We start from the raw sequence: 22,696 nt of genomic DNA, 5'->3' as shown, positions 1-22,696 counted from the left end.
CCTCTATGCTTGTCATAACCAACCCACCAACACTGCCCACACCCCTCCTATAGTGCCTCACTACCACCACCACTACCCACATTCGGTTGCTACCCACACTCCTCTTGCAACCTGCTCACCACCACCGCCAACCTTCCCTCCTACGGAGTTTGTTGCTATCCATGCTCTTGCAACCTGCTCGCCACCACCGCCAACCTTCCCTCCTATGGAGTTTGACCGTTGCCCACACCCAGTCAGCCCACCACCTCCATCTGTAGCCCTGTAATCCTCCTCTCTCCTTCCCTCTCTTCTTTCTTTGTTTTCCCTGGCTCTTGTGTTGAATCCGATGTTGTGTTGGTCATAGAACAAAACGATAAATTTCCACCTGTGTCGATGTGTCGATGTGTCGATCGACATGACAAGACACTACAAACTATGAAAGTGTCATCACCCAATTGCAACACATTCCATGTTGTAGTTTCTTATTTAAATTTAGGGGCCATAACCCCTCATCATATGATCTCAGAACTAAATTCTTAGATCAAGTTGCAGCCTGTGCTAAACTTAATATCTATCTAAAAGTACCTAGGATAAAAGATTATTTAGTTGGAAATAGAAACCCCTTGCGCTTATTAGTTTGTGTTTACGACCTTACAAGTCATTTAAGACAAACAAGTAATAGGTATATCTTTATAGTAATTCAAGTCAGCAAGATTGCTAAGTAAGAAACTACGGAAAACGAGAATCCAATGGAGAATTAATCAAATAACATAAGTTTGCTTACTATATTGGAAAGATAGGAGGGGAAGGCAGCCCACAAATTTGTATATAGATCTCTTTAATGTATTGCTTTCCTTAGCCTTCGCTCTCCCCTTCTAATTATCCATCCAGTCAAACCAAGCCTACGTATTTAACTTATCTTGGAAAAGTCATTATCCACCAAATACGTGTTAAACTTAAATGGAATTCTTTTGCATATTTGAATTGTTTTGGCAACTCTGCATTCTGTTGGAGTTTAAACTAGTATACAAAGTGTTTGCATCTGTTGACAAACAACTCCAATATGCATAAAATTAGACTTCCTTGTAAAATAAACTAGTTAGTCTCATTGAATCAAACAAAATTCTTCTATGGAACTTCGAATAATATTAAATCTGATTACTGCAAAACAGACTTGCTTTATCTCCTAACAATGCATGTAATTGATTGAATTGGGTTATAATTCCCTACTAAAATGCCTAGTGCATGGAAACCGTCAGCTATTGATTTCCTTGTTTGGTTGAACTTGACTAGGTACAACCTGGTCATAGTTTTTAATAGGCACACAAGGTTATAGTCTGCTGCCTGACCCAGGCAGCATATAGAGTCGGATCAAGAGGCAACTTGCAGAGCTAACTTGGTATGCCAAGGCAAGGACCACTGAAATTGGTTTTGCAATGCTCGTGCCAGATGAGACATGGTTCATGCCCCTCCGTGTGACTTGAGACTTGTGAGCAATCACTAAAGTGCTGAAACATCTAGATTGCATATCCAATAGCTAATTTAGTAATTCCCAGCCCTTTGTCACTGCTATTTAAGCTTGTACCAGAGAATCTCATCTCTACTTACTCTCCTGTAGACATTAATCTATCTTTCTCTTAGTTAAATCCACACACTCTCATAAGCTCATTTCTTGGAGGCTAATTTGTGGAAGTCATAATACTAATAGTTGTTTGAAAAAATATTGTAACCAGACAGTTACTACCCAGTTCACCTTTCTTATGTGTTAATTGATATTTTGTGAAGGTAATTAAGTTAATGGAAATTATATAATCACAGCAGATAAAGGGCACCAAAGAGATCAGCTGGTTATTAGTATGGTGAATAACAAGCATGAATGAATTGGAAAGTATTACAATGATTGAACTTTGTTTATGATATTTCTGAAGGATAAAGAAAAGATTCCAGTATAGTCAATGTAATATTTAGTAGGGGAGGTTATTAAGAAGCAACAATAGACACCAGGTAAATACATTTATCACAATGATATCATAACTTAAAATAAGGGATGGCTTCAATGAACTAATGAGGTCAAGCAATCACCTCAAGAGGCTTTTGGGTGACTTGAGAAATCATAGGAAGTGCCATGTCAATAAACCATAACTTTTAGATCTCAAAAAATTAAAAATTGAGATCAAAACAAGAGGATTAATTCTATCTAGTTATTTCTACTAATTTGAACGAGTGGTAATACAATTTGGAAGATTTTTCCTTAAACCACAAGGAAAAAAGCAGTACTAGATCTCTCTGAGTAGCATTGTCAAGTATATGTGAATGCAATTAGCCCGCTTATGTTAATCGAAACCAAAGTGTCAAACCACATCCACATAGGAAAAATGGTGTAGAGTGTAGACAAACTACTACATGCATCTGCAAGTATGAGCCATTCAAGAAGATGAGAAAAATAATTAGGTAGAGATATGCATTTGATCCGGATTCGCAAGATGGCCAATGATGACATGGCTGGACACATTTCACAATGATGATCCACTGAAGCAAGAGAGCCACCAAAGGATCACAATTTACTTCCCAAAACAATTAAAAGTAGAGACTGAAGAAGAGAAAGATATGCTACTTGAGAAGTCAACTGTACTGGTTCTCAATCTCAACATTCATAAGTGCAATCACAGTAACTTCAATCACAGACCATGGACACCAAGCAACAAGGCAAAAGCAAAGGCAAAGGCAAGAATCCTTAAAAATGTTGACGAGATGTAAAGGATATGGAGGATAACAGTGGAAAAACAGTTGGTGTCATAAGATAGGACTGAAATGATTCATGTAAGAATGATAACAGGGGCAGTATTTCACCATGTCAATTAAGATTCAAACAATGATTCGAAGACTATCAAATGGAAAATGCCACCATTAAGAAGTCATAAGTATAATGAATTTTTTTTAAAAAAAACTTGTGAGTATTATATATGAGGGAGAGTTCGCTCATATTGAGTCGGATAAAAGAGCTTCCTATGTCAACTGATATGTAACTACAGCCCTGACAAATTTAGTACAAGTGCCACTCATGCCCTAGAAATCAATGTCATAAAAATCAATCAAGATCCATTGATGTGTAAATGACGAATTGACAAAAAGATTATTAGTATCAAACACTGTAAGACAAATTTTAGATGTGAGCCCTTGAAATAGTACGTCTTTTTTAAGGTGAGGCCAAATTCCACATATCATTTGCCCATCCTAAAACAATGTCTCTATTCAATCTTTAGTTTCAATCTTTGACTAAAACAATACTATTTCAGTACTATTTTGTGCCAATACAATTTCGATATTTTTTCCTTTTAAATATAAGTTTATATTAATTAAAAAAATCAATTACTAATTAATTGCATGAGATGATCAATATTGAGATTATGCTTCAAGTGTTGACATTTGAGTTCCTATTTTAGCATTATCTCATAAGATGTTTGGTGTCTATTGAATTATCTATAGCAACTTTGAAACCTATACATAATAAAATCTAGAAAATTTAAGTCTTAATCACTTGAAGCTTTATTATAGAGGCTATAACTTAGTTTCTTTGTTGAACTGTTCTATTGCTTCTATTTCGAGTTTGAGATGCAGCTAGATTGATCATGGAGATGGGTCTTTGGCTTCATCAACTTCAGATATACAATAATGAATTCAAATTGCCACAAGTTTAATGTTTTAACAATTTATGAGTATTGCTTTTGTTGCATTTAACTGGATGTTTCAGCTTCTTATTATTTATGGAATTTAATATAATTTTTGTATTTTAAGAATATTTGAAAGTGCCATCTATTTAAAAATGTAGATGGAAGTAGATTTCCTAAGATGGTTTTAGCTTATATATATATTTCTTGTATATAATTTCAGATGAACTAAAGTTTACATTATATGTTTTTTTATTTAAAAAATCAATTTATCTGTTACACTTAATTTTATCTTGGATTTATGTAAGTTTCCAAGCATTCAACAACTAGAGATTGGTAGATGAAAATATTTTTCTTTTAAAAGAATTTTCAACACAAAATCAAATTAAAACTTACCTAACTAATTAGGATGAGTAGTAAAGTATACGATACTTCACCTTGCTAATGCCAAAAGAAGTATCGTGTATCACAAAGAAGCATCGATTCTTACAACATCTTTGTAAGATAAACCTCAAAGTTTTCAATATTCAAATTAAATAGATGATCTGATATTGATTTCTCCACATGTTCATTAGCATGTCTCGATTCACCTCTAATTCACAATTGAAAATTGGACTTGGACTCAAACCACCAAAATTGAAATTGGTATAGCAACACGATCTGATATGATGCATCCAAATTATAATAAAATGTCTGAGTATGATGAAATGTTAATCATAATCAAACTTGGCTAAACTCCGCCTCATATCTCAATAACCATAAGTGTCGTCCGTATATCAACATGACTCTTAGTAGTTCTAGAGAATCGCCATCTTAGGTAGCATGTGTGTAATATTTATCACACGTGTGGATCTCTTAAGTGTTGGATTCAAAGGAATATAAGTTTCACCATCACCTGGTGCATCTCCACTATCATCACCTCCATTAGTAGTCGCATTACTGTCCACATTGCTATTAATATTATCATTTTGAACTTCTTGTCAAAATACATCAATATGTGATTCCATTTGTCACTTACATCATAATCTTTCATTGAGTGGATTTTAACCAATCATCAATTGACTCTTACCGTTAAAAGTAAAATTTTTTCCTTTCCCTATCTAATTAGTAGAGAATGTTGTTTTGCCAATCCCTTTACCTGCTCTTCGTCATCAATATCTCCGCTAACTTGCACTTTTTCAATCTGTTCATTAAAGAATTAAGATGGCTATAGAAGATCACTTACTTCATTAATAGATTCTTGTCCTCAACACTTATGACTATTAATTAAAGACACATATTATAGTGAGCATAAATTATCTTCTTGAAGCTAACGAAAAAAGAGAAGATCCCACACAAACAAAGTTGATTAATTTCTTTTGCGACCACTTGAAGAACATTGGAGAAAATCCCAATTACAATCTTTTTTGAGATTTGGGGTTAATTTTCCATATTATAATCATCACTTAGTTGTAAGATAAATAAGCAAGCAAAATTAAAATATTCTTTATATGTGTTGTTAATAATTAATAATAAATACATGCATCCATTTTGTATTTACATGACACTACAAAAGGATCGTCAAGAGTTACATGCTTCTCGAAGAAATGGCTTTCATTAATTGTCTCGTCGACTAATTCTTTGTATTGATATCACACTTCTAAAGGTCATTAGGAGATCATCATTTATGATTAGCCTATATTGATATTAATATGTCAGATTCAGATAATAACTTAAAATAATTAAACATATAATAGTCACAAATCAATATTAAAATTTCCTTATTATTAAAAAAAATTATGTATCCGCTAAATGAACATTTTCCTCATTAGGTTATCTTACAACAATGCAATATTGGTACTTGTTGTCATTGTGGACTCGTCTTAATTTCTTATTTTCCTTCAAAATTAAGTGGTAGACATAGCCTATTTAAGATTTTTTTTATTCATGTTAACCTTGTGGAAATAAGGTACAAGGATTCTACTATCACAAGGTTTTTTGTAATGTAGTTACAACGATTGGAATATTGCTTTTAGTATTAATGGAGATGATTTTTTAATTGGCATGGTTTGAAATTAAAATAAGTATTGAAATCATATCAACACAATTCAATATTAAGCCTTATTATTCTAGTTAGAGATCAGAACCTCATAAAGACTTGAAATTTTAAACTTTGGAAATGAAAAATATAAAGGAAAGCATGAAACAACCATGACCAAATTTTAAGATACCTGAGAAATGACGACGTGAAAGAATCTTCCAGTCAACTGGCGAGTGGACACGATGATAGTCTCCAGGATTCAAATATATCACACAATAGTAGATGCCTTTCTTTGGGCTGCTAAGATGCATTCAATTCAGTTTGACAAGATAAATTTAAACCAATAGGCACACTCAAATTAAAATGATCGAGCAACATTTAATGGTCGTATTAATCCACAAACAGAGAAAATAATTGCAAACTCATAATATACCAAGAGTGATTTCGATAGAAATACTAAACAGCAGACTTTTTTTAGACAACTAAACATCAAAATGACTTTAGTCTAAACTCCAATTCATTGTTAATTTTCTTAAAAGAAATGAAGAAAGTAATGAGGTATTAGCTAATAGTAGAGTTGGGCAAAGGAAAAAGGAAATCATAGATCACACTATTACACAACCATGGGATTAATGTTACAATCAACATGTCAAGAAAACTTTAATATTGACAGGATAGTTGGAATGAGACAATTAGTATTCAAAACTAGGAACATCATGAAATAAATAGAGATTTTAAAATTAGAATATTGATTTAACAACACAATATAATTTGCCTTAATCTGCTTCAAAAGACTAGCAATTTGTATGCAACTGTGAATGTGTTCTATTAAATTATAATTCTGTATCTTGTTTACAATCAAGATAATCAATAAGCATTATTGGGAAAGTCATGTGATCAACACTCAACAGTATAATATTCTTGATTTTCGCAGCATATAATTTAATATTAATCAGTAGAATACTCTGCGTTTGGTGATTTTTTTTCTCTATTTTTATCATTTTCAAATCATATCATATATCTTGGATAAATTATAAATAAATAAACAATTAAGAAAACAAACTCCACTTTAGTCCATAATAGCCTAAGTTAATAGATCGTCTAAAAAATTTTGTTCATTAGTAGCAACCTTATCATTAAAATAACATAATATGTGCTCTAGTTTGTAGTAAATTGGATTAAATAAGTAATGGAATAAAATTTTGAAACTACATGTAAACTAAATGAGTATTCATACAAATTACCCAATCTTCTTTCAGCAAATTTTGTTGTTGTATTTTCTTTTTTGAATAGAATAGTATTGAAATGAATCTAGGTACCAAAATGTAAATAGCATATAATTCTAGAGATAATGTAATTTTACATGGATGAGTGATTACCAATATTTGTCGTATTATTTTGCTCTCGTACTTATGTTTTTAATCCTCTCGTATGTTTAAATGTTGATTCATATTGTATTTTATATGCAAAAGTTAATTTAGACTTAAGAGCTTCATTTCATTTTCTCGACATTTATAGCATTATTTCTCAAAATATAAATGTGATCTTGTAGAGAATCAAAAGAAAGCATCAACCGGAATCAAAACAAGGAGCCGAAGCTCACCATAGCTGGGAACACGGCCTGGTTGTGTCCCTCATTGCAACGTGACCTGAAGCTCACTCAATAGCCAACACGGCCTGGCCATGCCCCTGACACTATCGCGGCACGTGTGGCTGGGTTCACTTGGAGTCAGTTCATTGGGAGATATAAAACCACCACTTGAAATTAGGTCAAAGGAGCTTCTTCCCTAACTCCATCGCACACTATCCATGGGAGGAGGAGAGACAAAAAGGGATTCCCATCGTCATCTCCTATGTTCCATCCTCCAGCCATCTCCATTATCACTGACACCTCGAGGAGACGGGGATTCCCTTCCTCATCAAAGGGCACCATCGCCTTCCCCTTCATCCACCGGAGCTTTCGGATTCCTAACTCCACACCATCTTTCTCCATCAACCAAGGAGAGACGAAAGGGGATTCTCATCATTATTTCCATCCTCATCTAACCGTCAGCGAAACCATCTTATCTCCACCACCATCAGCCACCTCACGAGGAGGAGACGGGGAAGGATTCCCTTCCTCATCGGAGAACCATCTCATCTGTGAGTTTTGGGATTCCTAACTCCACGGACAATTCCACCGAGCTCTTAGGATTCTTGAGTTGGATCCGCATCATCCACTCCAATCAGAGAAGTGAAACGTGTTTGGTTAAATTCCTCTTACATGGCTTTCATTACAATCAATGCATTTTGATTCATTTAATTTATTCTATGGTTGTTTCATTTGAATGCTTTAAGCTTTGTTCTCCATTTGAATTACAAGTAGGTTAGATTAGATTAGGATGCTTTTCATTTAAGCCTTAGCAACTCAACAACAAATCCCCATTTACAACATCAAAAACTCAAACCCCCATTTACAAACAAATTGATCGTAAGATTATCATTTGATATTACATTCCTTGAGAGATGATCCAGGTCATTCCCTATACTACATTAGTTAAGGGGTTTGGTAATTTGAATTGCAACCGTAGTGTGACATATGGTTGGTTAATCAATGAGTAATAAAATAGGTAAAGGGGACTACATGGGGTACCTTACTCAACATCGTATAAGAGTCATGAAGGACTGTACCTTATGGGTTGTAGCAATCAAGAGTGGATTATTATTGAGTTGCTTGCTCTCCTTGGGAGTCCAATAATCTATTTCTTCTTCTCTTACTATGACTTGGACATGTGCTCATAATTTACATAGGGGTGACAACTCTAGGCATATGATGTGATTGGATCATTGTGACAAGTCACCATCTTGTTCCTTCATGCTATTCATCTTGTTATAACCAATTAAGACTCGCATTTGGGTAGCTCATCTGTTCCACCCTTATTGGGTAGCTCTTCAAAATTGCATAGGGTTGATATCTCTATGCCTACATCATGATTGGTAATCTCTTCCAATTATGACAGTTAAACACCAAGATGACAACTCACATTAATTTAGGTTTTGCAATTGATTTTAGAGACATTCTCGATCACCTCAAATGTTAGGATTATGCAGGAATGCTATGGCAAGTTTCTCAATGTTTTGTTCTTTTATGCTACTAATTTTGAGTTAAAGCCACTGAAGACTTAACTTTTAGTTAGCTCTTTTTTCCACCTAGTTGTAGCAAAGGTGATTACACTCATCTCAGGTGTCCCTCATAGCTCATCCCCAGGTTATATGAAGGTAAACCGCGGGATGACTTTTTTTTCAGCTAGTGGGATAAGACTTGGTTATTGTTGTCATCGTCATCATCTTTTTTCCACACCAATCAAACTACATACAAATGTTAAAAGCTTCTACCATAATCCCACCATCCTCTAATCCTACACTCGATCCATTTTCTTTGTAGATTTAATTGTCATTTAGAGGATTCCATGGAAATGGAGAAAGATATCAATAAGACTGCAGAGGATCATCTGGTGGTCAAGGCAAGTCAAGTTGCTCTTGGTATAAAACAAAGTTACACATGTAAATGATATTTGCTACACTCCGAATTTTAGATTCTTGAACCTCTAAGCACATTTCTCCTAACATCAGTCTACACTTAAGCCACCAATATAACAAACCAATTAAGGTTCAAAATTTCTGGTCGTGTCAAAGTTTTGGTCTTTGACTAGAACGATATTGTTCAGTGATTGAAGTTTAAGGAGATAAAACATAGAAAGGACATATTATTTTAAATTTTATACCATACTGGGCAAAACAGTCAAAACATATCATTCAAGTAAATTACTAAAACTTAATATCACTCAGCACAAACAATGTCTCCTTACTTTGTTTCATCTCCTTCCTCCTCCAATTATCGACACCATGCATCGGAGTGTCAACACAATACTGAAACAGTATCTTTCTGATCAAAGACCAAAACTATAGCACCGCATAAAATTTTGAATCTTGGTATCAAGTTTTGGTAATATGATACATTTTGATAGTTTTGTCTAACACAGTACAAGATTTCAAACCATGAAACCAATATCACAATAGACAATGAGTCTATTCATGGATCGAGGACATTGAGAATGTTTCCCTTTCATCTTTGTTATTTTATATTCTATATTTATATATGTAAATTATAATTAAACTTATTAACCACTATTAAACTCATTCAACCCTTGAATTGTTTAGTAGCATTTTTTAATTCAAGATTCAAGGACAAGAAAGTTGATAAGTGTAGAGCATGAATTTTGCAAACTATATCAGTTAAATATGCCTTTATTCTATTACCTTTTAGAGGCACCACATTATATTGATCATCCTAGTCTTCAAAGTTCAAAACTTAAGATCCCGGGGCAATAGTACAGCGGCGGGAGCCTTCTCTGTTTCCCAAGCATCTAAAGATCAAGTCTCAGGCTCAGTAAATTAACTAATGAATTTCTCTTAATGGGCGGTTGACCTAAGAACACTGAGCTGATAGGCCACCTGCTGTGAGCGCTTCCCAATTTACCATAGTAGTCGGTGGTAAACTTGTAGAAAGGGGTCGGTCACCTCGGATTAGTCAGCATAGGCTAGATACCTAGTGCCAATTAAAAAAAATGATTCCTAGTTTATTAAGCCTCTTAAGTTTAAAAACTTACTACTTTTCATTCTCTAATAGTGTCCATAAGTGTGCATCTACAACTTTTGTTTTAGTTGATTCTGATGTGGGTCCAAGTAGTGTTAATTTCATTGTTGGATTTAAGTTTATAACTTTCATTAGTGATTATTCTTGAATGACAAATATTTCTTTTAATAAAAGAGCATTAATTTTACTATATATTTTTCTTTATTTGTTGATGTGTTTAGATTTAAGCAGGTTTGGTGTGCCTAGTGCCTACTAACATTCTTCACGGTGATTAACATTGAGTACTTCTAACATACTTTTTGGTCAATTCTTTTGGGCCTATATTCTTCGCTGATCCTTCTACTCGTTCTTCTCACTAGTTCGACCCTCAATTTGTGTCGTCTAAAGGAAAGTCAAGCCTAGAGAACTTCAACAAGGTTGAATGGGATTAACGGTTTAATTTGGCAACTTGCCTAGAGTTCAATTGAGCTCAATAGTGAGTCTAGTGAAGTTCAGTCAAACTATGAGTTTGGTTGGTGTGTGTTGAGTTTCTTTAAAGCAAGAGCAATTCCCCTAGGTAAAAGGGTATGGATTGACTTATAGTTTTGAGATGGGGGTTGGTCTAAAATGTAGAGCAGTTTTAGAGGTTAAATAGATTAATGTGGATAGAAGTTTGCAAGTTGGATGAGGTGGGGCGGGTTTGAGATGTTCGAGGTGCCAAAGTTCTTGTCGCCTTGTGTTATGAAACATATTATAATGTTTTTAATGTGACCGCAAAGTACCTCTAAAACTTAAAGAAAAATTCTTAAAATCGCAATTAAAACTGCTATGTTATATGGAGCTGAATGTAATGCTATGACTAGAGCACATGAGCAAACGATAAGAGTTGCAAAGATGAGAATGTTAAGGTGGATGTATGGACATACGAGGATGGACAAAAAAAGAAATAAAAGCATTAGAGAGAAAGTCAAAATTGCATTTATTGAAGGAAAACTCTGAAAGACACGTTTAAGATGGTACGGACATGTACTTAGGCGACCAATAAATGCTCCAATTAGGCGATGTAAAACTATGACAAGCACGCATATCAAACAAGGAAGACCAAAAAAGGCTTTGTTAGCAACAATAAAACAAGATAAAATTTATTTAAGTATAGATGATGATATAGTAGGAGATAGAGCTCAATGGCGTAAAAGGATTCATATGCCTGACCCCACCTAGTGGGATAAGGCTTGGTTGTTATTGTTGTAATCTAATAAAGTCCCTCAATAGGCATCCTAAACTTCCCATGTATGTCTCAAAGTGTCCACAAAGTGGGAATTGTCATATAGCGATGCCTTCCTAATAAATTTAACTTTTGTAAGTGTCTTAACTATCAATTAATCACAACATAGGCACACATATCAAGCTCTTATTGGATAAGAAGTGTATATTGATCCCTTTCCAACTGTGACACATCTCAAAGTATACGTGCCAACTATCCTAGACATCCTTGAATAATAGGTAATTTTACACACATTAGTCACTTAGTTAAGACCATAATTTAAAAACTCGACCGATATCAGCGTTTCAATTTATGACTGAAACATACAATTTTGGTACCGTATCGTGTTGCGCATATATGGTTTCAATATTTTTTAAATATAAAATATATTAATTAAAAACAAAAAATTTAATCTAAATATTAAAAAAATACAAAAAATAAAATATTTTTTAAAATACAGTTTGACGATGCCTAATATGGTAAATAAATAATTAATATATTTATTATATATTTTTAAAATTAAAATAAATAATTGGATAGTTTTATTAGGGTTTGATTAAGCAATTATCCTTTTTATATAGATAGGAGTTGATTGAAATTATTAACCTCGAGCACCCAAGGGCATCCCTATCATGACCCGAGTACCACCGGGCGCCCTAGCTCCTCTACAAGTGTCCCCGCGACCCATGGAGGTTGTCGCATGATTGCAGAGGTTACCGCGGGATAATAGCCGTCTCCACAAGCCCACAGCAACCCGTAGTGTTGCTGGTAGGCGGCAGGTGGAATAGTAAATTTCGCCCGTTTCGTCCAACACAGAAAGAAATTTTAAATCAAAGTTAAAACCACCTAATATGAAATTGTGATATGGCAATGCCTCCTAATAAATTCAACTTTTGTAGGTGTCTTAATAGTTAATTATCACAACGTAGACACATGTCAAACTCTTGTTGGATAAGCTAAGTGCATATTGATCCCTTTCCGACTGTGGACTTTCTCTCAAAGTACACATGCCACCCATCCTGAACATCCTTGATTAGTGAGTAGGTTATTTTACACACAGTAGTCACTTAATTAAACCACCTGTTTTTTCCTTCAACTGCATGCTATGTTAAATTGCTTAATGTCTTGTGATCTTCATGAGCAAGTTCTTTTCATAATCTTGTTTTATATTCTCATCCCCGTGGATGCTTTGTTGTACTTGTCTTGTACATGTCTAGAAGATCAAATAAGTAATCCCCCATCAATCATGTTTATCTTTCTTGGCTATTCTCATCCCAAGAAAGGCTATCATTACTCTTTCCAAAATCACACAATGTGTTTATTTATATGGACACCATAAGCTTGCACCTTCGACAAACCACCACAAGAATATATAGCCAAAGGCCATGACTTGAGGATTATACAGTACTTCCGTGAGACTCTTCACACGCTCTCATCATCCTTTGTCATCTCAAATCTTGCCTCTGATTTAGATCATCCCATTGCTTGTCACAAATAAACTCAAAAATGTTCTACTTCACACCTTCTTGCTCTTCATTTTATGGTACCTTGAAAAAAAAAATCGTGGTTGCTAACGTGTGTGCTGTAACCTTGCAGAGGCCGTTGTGGGGTCGCGATACCCTCTGCACCCAAATATTAATAAAATTAATTTTTAATTAATATACACTTATATTAAAAAAAAAAATACGAAAATCGTATCGACACTACACGATATGGTACCGAAACCGTATTATTTTGATCCAAGACCGAAATTCCGACACGGCTCAAAAGTTTAAACCTTAATTATGGGATAATTTTAATTTATGGTGTGAAGTATCTTTAATGCTTTCCAGTGGATAAGGTTACTTCAGTTCATCTTTTTCTTACCATCACAGTTATCTTTCACTAGCCCCCTAATTTAAATTGTTATGAATATCTTGTGATCTTAAAGAGCTGGTTTATAAAGATAACATTCGAGATTTGTTGCTCCATAGAGAGTGACCTGGAAATGAATACATAAGTTGAAACAATTTCTAAGGATTTGGTTTGGGAAATTTAACTGTGTTTAGCATAAATTACTATATATGCCACTTCATTTCTTAGTCATGAAGACTTTATCCTTATTATATGTAAATGACATCATAAATTACCGGTGATGAATCCATATGGAACACACAGCTAATGAAGCATGTACATCAACATTTTCAAACAAAAGGCATAACAAATCTCAATTCCTTTAGCATAAGAGTTACTCACCCAAGAGGTCTCATTCACATCTCCTAACAAAAGTATATGGTCAATGCTTAAGGAGCTTAGTATAAGGCAATCAAACTAGTTAATACTCCTATTGATACGAATGTCGAATTGGTACTATGACAAGGGGAGTCATTTCCATTAAAAATATGAGAACTAAACCTTACAATTACAAAACTTGATTTTATTTATGGTTACCATGAATAGTTTAGAATCAACGTCACAACCATTAGGAGATAGCTAATTCTATGGTGCTTAAAATCCCTTGAAAGATTTATTTCATGATTGAGATCACCTACAAAAGATGGGATACACTAATGTGGTGGTAGGTTCTCCCTTAGATAGACAATCCATATCAAGCTATTTCATTCATTTGAGAGGCAATATAATTTTATGGAAGAGCAACAATTAGGCTATTGTAGCCAGTTCAAGGATAAAGGTAGAGTATAACCCTAGCAACACGTGAGCACATTTAGCTAAATCAATTGACAACCGAGTTAGGACGACCAATAAATGCCCCAATTAGGCGATGTGAGACCATGACAAATACGCACATTAATTGAGAAAAGGATCAAAGAAGAATTGATTAATAATAATAAAATAGGATAAATTTCATTTAAATATAGATAAAGATATAATTGGATTGAGCTCAATAGCATAAGAGGATCCAAATAGCCTATCCCACTTACTAGACTAAAGGATTGGTTGTTGTTGTAGTTGATGCTTAAGATAGGGCATGCTCATATATATATATATAAAACAAATTAGATTTCCACAATATACCTAAACCAACTTAAAAGGCAGTATTATAGACCTAGAGACCTAAAAAAAATACCATCTAGAAACCTATTTATCATTTTATATTGATTAATAATAAATAAAGATTAGTTAGCATAGCTAACCTAATAATATTTCCCCAATTATTCTAGCAAGTATTCCTATTTTTAAGTTTATGGCGTATAGTATAGCTAGATTCATCTTCACATATTGCAAACATCGAACATCAATTTATGGATTTCATTTATTCTCCTTTAAGACCTTGTGTAATTGAGAAGTAAAAGTAGAAGGATAGATAAAGTGGAGAGATAGAAATTACAAAATACAAAAATTCTCAAAAATGTTACTTATTTGAAAATTGAATAGAGGGAGAATAGACACCTTAAAACAGACAGGATTATTTTACCCCTTTTTCCATATTCTCATTCTTTCCAATGTTTCTATCCCTTTTTCACTTAGCATGACTGTCATTTTTGTTGTCCACCTATGCCATGTGTTGCAGAGAACATGGCTATCAGCGTTACATGAGCAGAAAGCATCACCAACCTTGTGCACTCCAAGCACCATACACTATTTTTAGCCATGGATTCCAAGGCTACCATGGACATTATTCCTTTATTGAAACCCATATAACATTCTGATGGTTATATCACTAATTCAGTGAACAGTAATGAATTTGCCTCCTCAAAGAACCTTTCAAAAAAGGCACATCAGGATATTTGTCCTCTTATCTCACAAAATTGTTTTTTTTTTCTGTCAAGGAGCATATGTCCAGGTCTTATATCTGTACTTTCTTTTTCCCAAGTAATCACTATTTTGAAAAGGACTATTGCACCAGGAGAAGATAGCTAACCATGAAGAAACATATGATGGTCAAACTCTTACCTATATCTGCATCATGAATTGAACATTGAGGATCTATGAACTTAAGTTCCATGCAGATCTAGTAATCTTCCCCAATTGTCAAAGGTCACCTTTTGAGAAGTTTCCAATGTTGAGATTGCACCTTTCTATAATTTAATTTAATAAGCCAGTGACCTTCTACCCAATTTTGAAAACATTGTGGAAGATTACATCTTTGATGAAACAATTTTGTTTGCAATGGGCTATGAATTTGTTGGCATAGTAAATATTTACAATTGACATTATGAATAAAGCTTTATACCAAGTAAAGTGGAAGAAATCAAATAAAAACTACAAGAAAGTACCTTGTCACAGGATTGCGCACTTTTGGTGAAGCAAATGATACATGCCACCAAGATTTCTTGCTTGAATCTTCACTAATCTGCAGAGGATATTTCTTATTTCCATCCTCATTTGCAGCTTCATGAATGGTTGAATTAGCACCAAGAAGTGAAACAGCAGAATATGAGAAACCTTTGACTTGTTCAATCATACAACCTGTTCCTTTGAGCTCTCCAAGGCGCAATACTTTACCATCCACAGGACTAACCTATTTAATCAAATCAATTGAATAACATATGAAAGTTATATTCAAAAAGAAGTTAATAATGCCAAAAACAAAACCAAAATTGCTAGTTACCAGTTACCATAGATTTCGGGTCTGGATCAATAGGTCGTGTACCTTCTTTCAGTGAGCGAACAAAAAAATCCTGAAGAGAAGCATATTTTTCCAACGGCAAAGATGCTTCATCCAAATCTATTAGAACAACAATAGTTCAATCACAACTTTGAAAATTTTCTTATGCCATTTAAATTTTGAAAATTGAAACCCATGAAAGGTTATACCAAAGACAGTTTCAAATTAATTAACTCTTAGTCAATTAAAAATATAGACAATCCATCAACCTAGAATATTAAGCATTCCCTAGACAAAGAAATAGATATAGTCCCATTTGTGTAGTTCAGGCTTCAGGACGTATTGGGCATGTTTAAGAGATTAAGGATTTGGGGAACTTCCCTCCTAAATTGAAATTCATTTTTGCAAGTGGGCTTTAGGCCATTCTGCTTGTCGTCAAATATAAATTTGTTGCATGAGGTTTAAGGCATAACTTTTATTCAACTACAGGGATCTTTCACCTACAACAATCTAAGGACACAAATATACTCCTGTCTTCTTGCATTTTTTTTGATAGATCACACATATCAGCTAGTACAGTACTCCAGTTCAAAGGTATGAGATGTCCACCTATGCCAGGTTGGTCACTCCAAATACAGAGCCATAAGGTCTGTCATGACCTCGCGGCCAGATCCTTTTTTATGTTCCTTTTTTTAGAAAAAATCCTTTTCCCTTTTTTTCTTATCTTTTCCTTTCTTTTTTTTTTTTCATTTTTCGTCTATTTCTGTATGTTTTTATTTTTTTCCACCAAAAATTGATTTCCCTCTATTAATATTTTTACATTAATCAACGGGAAAAAAAATATACATCCATCTATGGTTAATTTTTTTTCCTTCATACTTCCATGAGGTAAAGTGTAAAAAAAATTCTTTAAAGATGAAGAATACATATTATTAGAAAGATAAAAAAAATGATATAATACAATTTCAAATCTTATAAAATATACTATAATTAATGAATTAATTTATTTTATATATAAATTTAATTTTATTGGAAATTGATCATAATAAATCTAAACTAAATTCAGTTAAACCTACCTGATCATGCTATGTTTACTTGGTGAACTTTGATTAACCCTAAATCGACTTTTACTCAATAAGGATAAAACATTTGACGAGATAATATCAAATCTCATTCAAAAGTAAGTATTTATAGTAATCAAATATTAATAAAAAAAATTAATTAATATATTTTATATTCTAATAGTACCCAAACCATCAACACGGTACTAAAACAGTATCGTTCCAGTCATAAATTGAAACTCTGACACAACTCGTATAGTTCAATGCATAGCAGAAACTATCCTTCCTACTTATTAACAAGTACCCTAGTTCATTCTTAGTATCTTTTAAATAGAGTTCCAAATAAATCAACAAATGTTGTGGACCAAAATGATTATCATCTAAACTGCTTTTTCATATTGTAACATTAAACTCATCAACAGATATTCATTAGTGCCCAGTGATAAATCTTTAGCAAATGGTGTTATTGCATATAAGCACTCAAATTTAATAGTTTGTTACATTTCATAGAAAATAACGGAAGAACTTTTAAAAGTTTGTTTAGCTTTAGGAAAAATCAATTAGAGTTATCTTTAGGATAATTAGAACTTTATTGAGATAAACTGCGACTTTATTATACAAAGAATTTTTGTTGTCGATCTATAAAAAGGGATTAGCATCCCATGTATTAAACAAGTTTTTTGAAATTAATCCAACTTCCCTTTTGATTCATTGGATGATAAAATTTTTCATCTGGGAATCTATGTTTTTTTTTTAGAGAGAGAGATTTATCCCCTTTCACTTCATCAATTTCATCCTAAATCCCCGGTGATTCAAGTGTTGTGTCACTATTACAAACTAAAAGAGCCTCTAATAATAAAGGAGTCGAACATAAATAATAAAGGCGCATTTATGAACATTACAAACTTAAATCAGCTTAGAACTATAGCATATGTGATTTCTCTCAAAACTGATGGAAGCAAATGGTTCATGATTGCATGATGTTCCACATTAAGTTCCTATAATCAGCGTGAAAAGCAAACAACCCAGAAGGAATCAGAAAGTTAATTAATAAATATAAATATTAATCATAATTTGACTTCAAATAATACAAGAGCTAAGAGATTAAGATAGGTAATTAATCTATAACCAGCCTTATCTCAAATTAAATGGGCATACATGCAATAACAAATAAGACCAACCAGACCTAGACCAGGTAAATCTTGAAAGATGGAAGAAAAATAATGTGTTTGATTTAAAGATAAATAAATAACAAAACTTCAACTTGAATAAGCAAATCCAAGTAGTCAGGACAAAAACTGATCCTCATTAACAGCATCAACATTTTTGGCATAGTTTTCTTATTTCAATGGGAATATTCATCAGCCCGGTAAGATTTTGGTCAAAAACATAACCCAACTTGATTTGCTAAAAAACTATCAGGTCTCAGAGTTTTAAAGTATCAAATAATTGACTCATGTTGGGTTAGGTCCTAGGCATTTATAAGGGAGAGGGCCAACAAAACTCACCTTCCCCTCTATTCCATTGGAGGCTACAAGTGGAGAAATAAATGGTAGGGGAAGCATTTCCCTTGTTTTCCTCCAAAATGCTTCTACTCAAATAGGACGAGAAGCAATAAGTGCAAAAATCAAGCAGCAATTTTTTTCCCCAGAAAAAAAAATGAATTTTCTTCATTTATGTGAAAAAATATTTATTTTTTCTTGTGTTTTCACTCAATTAATTCATAAAATTAAAAAATCATTCGCTCTTTGTTTCCCTCCAAGGAAATGGTGGAAAAGAATTTTGCATGACTTCAACACGTACAAGGGAGCATAAATGGGGATTCATGTCTTTCACCTCCTATTTATTCTATGATTTGATTACTCTTCCATATAGGGGCATTAATATTTTTTATACTATCCTTTCTTGTATCCTCACGCATCATCTTTTACATACTGATCTTTGTCATATCAATCTTTTCAGTTGCTTCCTACTAAGCAAATAAAAGGATTGGAGGATCATGACTTATAAAACTTTTCCTTCAGCCTAAATAGTACATAATGATCACATGAGACTAGTAAATCTTTTAATACCTAGCTATTTTTATTGAAAAATATGACCAAATTAAAATCCTCTTTATTTAGAGGGGGGTTTTGTAATCCTCCATTCCTCCCATTAATTAATCCCCAGAATCTCATTCAATATCACAAATCAAATCCTCATCACAGAAATGCGTGCCTACTTCCCCATTACGATTCCACAAACGAGATCCTGTCATCCCTGTAAGAACATTGCCTACAGGAGATTTGATGACCAAATTTTATGAGGTTGTCCCCTCCACGGGACCTAATCGCCACATCTCATTTTCAATGCATCCCAACTGAGGCGATGATCTGTGAAATTCAAGCATTCTCAATCTCATAGTAGTCAATCGACCTCTGGGCACAAGGACAACAACCACCACCTCATCGACCAATAGACAAATTTATGAGTATGTATGAAAATTTTGCTTGCTCAACATGGATATTCTGAGACTAACAATTAGGTCGACAAATAACATATGGAATTATAGAAGTATATTTGGTGCTCATTTGGATGTTCAAGAAATTAAAATGTTTCATAAAATCTTATCGTATCAACCTACAAAAAAGACACTTCTGGACACAAGGACAACATTGATAAGCAAGTCTTGACATGACATTTCAGTTTTGCAAAAATGAATTAGATGAATAGTTCAAACAACAAACTAAAAATGATACTCAAATTTCTGCCTTCTATGATAAACATTATGCTAGATGTTACCAAGTGGAGTTTTTTAAAACTTTAAGCCAATAATAGTCAAAATTAAAGGGAGAAATAGTAACATACCACAATGAAATGCTCTAGCCCATGCCTTGTAGATAAAAGGTCGACTCCAAGCTGGAATTTCCTAAAAGAATATTTAAAAAATATGAGAATTCAGAGTTTCAGCTTAGCAAATCAGAATACTAATCCAAATATTAGCAGAAAAGGGTAAGTTTACATAAGTTAATAACTATAAAGAAATGAGGTAAGATTTAGTTGCCATTAGATTGTCACCAACGTTAAAACTATGGTAAATATTTAATGAATGAATCCATTAAACTATTGTGCTAATGCTAGGTTGTTCTAAGTGCATATTGATCCCTTTCCGACTGTGGACTTTCTCAAAGTACACATGCCACCCATCCTGAACATCCTTGATTAGTGAGTAGGTTATTTTACACACAGTAGTCACTTAATTAAACCACCTGTTTTTTCCTTCAACTGCATGCTATGTTAAATTGCTTAATGTCTTGTGATCTTCATGAGCAAGTTCTTTTCATAATCTTGTTTTATATTCTCATCCCCGTGGATGCTTTGTTGTACTTGTCTTGTACATGTCTAGAAGATCAAATAAGTAATCCCCCATCAATCATGTTTATCTTTCTTGGCTATTCTCATCCCAAGAAAGGCTATCATTACTCTTTCCAAAATCACACAATGTGTTTATTTATATGGACACCATAAGCTTGCACCTTCAACAAACCACCACAAGAATATATAGCCAAAGGCCATGACTTGAGCATTATACAGTAGTTCCGTGAGACTCTTCACACGCTCTCATCATCCTTTGTCATCTCAAATCTTGCCTCTGATTTAGATCATCCCATTGCTTGTCACAAATACACTCAAAAATGTTCTACTTCACACCTTGCTCTTCATTTTATGGTACCTTGAAAAAAAAATTCGTGGTTGCTAACGTGTGTGCTATAACCTTGCAGAGGTCGTTGTGGGATCGCGACACCCTCTACACCCAAATATTAATAAAATTAATTTTTAATTAATATACACTTATATTAAAAAATTAAAAAAAATACGAAAATCGTATTGACACTACACGATACAGTACCGAAACCGTATTATTTTGATCCAAGACCGAAATTCCGACACGGCTCAAAAGTTTAAACCTTAATTATGGGATAATTTTAATTTATGGTGTGAAGTATCTTTAATGCTTTTCAGTGGATAAGGTTACTTCAGTTCATCTTTTTCTTAGCATCACAGTTATCTTTCACTAGCCCCCTAATTTAAATTGTGATGAATATCTTGTGATCTTAAAGAGCTGGTTTATAAAGATAACATTCGAGATTTGTTGCTCCATAGAGAGTGACCTGGAAATGAATACATAAGTTGAAACAATTTCTAAGGATTTGGTTTGGGAAATTTAACTGTGTTTAGCATAAATTACTATATATGCCACTTCATTTCTTAGTCATGAAGACTTTATCCTTATTATCATCTATGTAAATGACATCATAAATTACCAGTGATGAATCCATATGGAACACATAGCTAATGAAGCATGTACATCAACATTTTCAAACAAAAGGTATAACAAATCTCAATTCCTTTAGCATAAGAGTTACTCACCCAAGAGGTCTCATTCACATCTCCTAACAAAAGTATATAGTCAATGCTTAAGGAGCCTAGTATAAGGCAATCAAACTAGTTAATACTCCTATTGATACGAATGTCGAATTGGTACTATGACAAGGGGAGTCATTTCCATTAAAAATATGAGAACTAAACCTTACAATTACAAAACTTGATTTTATTTATGGTTACCATGAATAGTTTAGAATCAACGTCACAACCATTAGGAGATAGCTAATTCTATGGTGCTTAAAATCCCTTGAAAGATTTATTTCATGATTGAGATCACCTACAAAAGATGGGATACACTAATGTGGTGGTAGGTTCTCCCTTAGATGGACAATCCATATCAAGATATTTCATTCATTTGAGAGGCAATATAATTTTATGGAAGAGCAACAATTAGGCTATTGTAGCCAGTTCAAGGATAAAGGTAGAGTATAACCCTAGCAACACGTGAGCACATTTAGCTAAATCAATTGACAACCGAGTTAGGACGACCAATAAATGCCCCAATTAGGCGATGTGAGATCATGACAAATACGCACATTAATTGAGAAAGGGATCAAAGAAGAATTGATTAATAATAAGAAAAAAATGGATAAATTTCATTTAAATATAGATGAAGATATAATTGGATTGAGCTCAATAGCATAAGAGGATCCAAATAGCCTATCCCACTTACTAGAATAAAAGATTGGTTGTTGTTGTAGTTGATGATTAAGATAGGGCATGCTCATATATATATATATATATATAGCAAATTAGATTTCCACAATATACCTAAACCAACTTAAAAGGCGGTATTATAGACCTAGAGACCTAAAAATAATACCATCTAGAAACCTATTTATCATTTTATATTAATTAATAATAAATCAAGATTAGTTAGCATAACTAACCTAATAATATTTCCCCAATTATTCTAGCAAGTATTCCTATTTTTAAGTTTATGGCGTATAGTATAGCTAGATTCATCTTCACATATTGCAAACATCGAACATCAATTTATGGATTTCATTTATTCTCCTTTAAGACCTTGTGTAATTGAGAAGTACAAGTAGAAGGATAGATAAAGTGGAGAGATAGAAATTACAAAATACAGAAATTCTCAAAAATGTTACTTA

At 33.4% G+C, this 22,696-nt stretch overlaps 1 protein-coding gene across 2 annotated transcripts in view; it reads right to left on the bottom strand.

The window, feature by feature from the left end:
- Positions 1–22,696, bottom strand: part of LOC121989293 (phosphatidylserine decarboxylase proenzyme 1, mitochondrial-like) — a 52,251-nt gene that overhangs the window by 12,966 nt on the left and 16,589 nt on the right. For both annotated transcript variants that reach the window (XM_042543237.1, XM_042543238.1), the window contains exon 8: positions 5,858–5,964. In XM_042543237.1, coding sequence (XP_042399171.1) covers positions 5,858–5,964 — 107 coding nt within the window. The remainder of the gene's footprint in view (positions 1–5,857; positions 5,965–22,696) is intronic.

The sequence above is a fragment of the Zingiber officinale genome, chromosome 6B, assembly GCF_018446385.1.
Source record: "Zingiber officinale cultivar Zhangliang chromosome 6B, Zo_v1.1, whole genome shotgun sequence".
NCBI classification, from domain to species: Eukaryota; Viridiplantae; Streptophyta; class Magnoliopsida; order Zingiberales; family Zingiberaceae; genus Zingiber; species Zingiber officinale.
The sequence above is the reverse complement of the archived record's forward strand: the minus strand, read 5'-3'. Positions and strand labels throughout refer to the sequence as shown.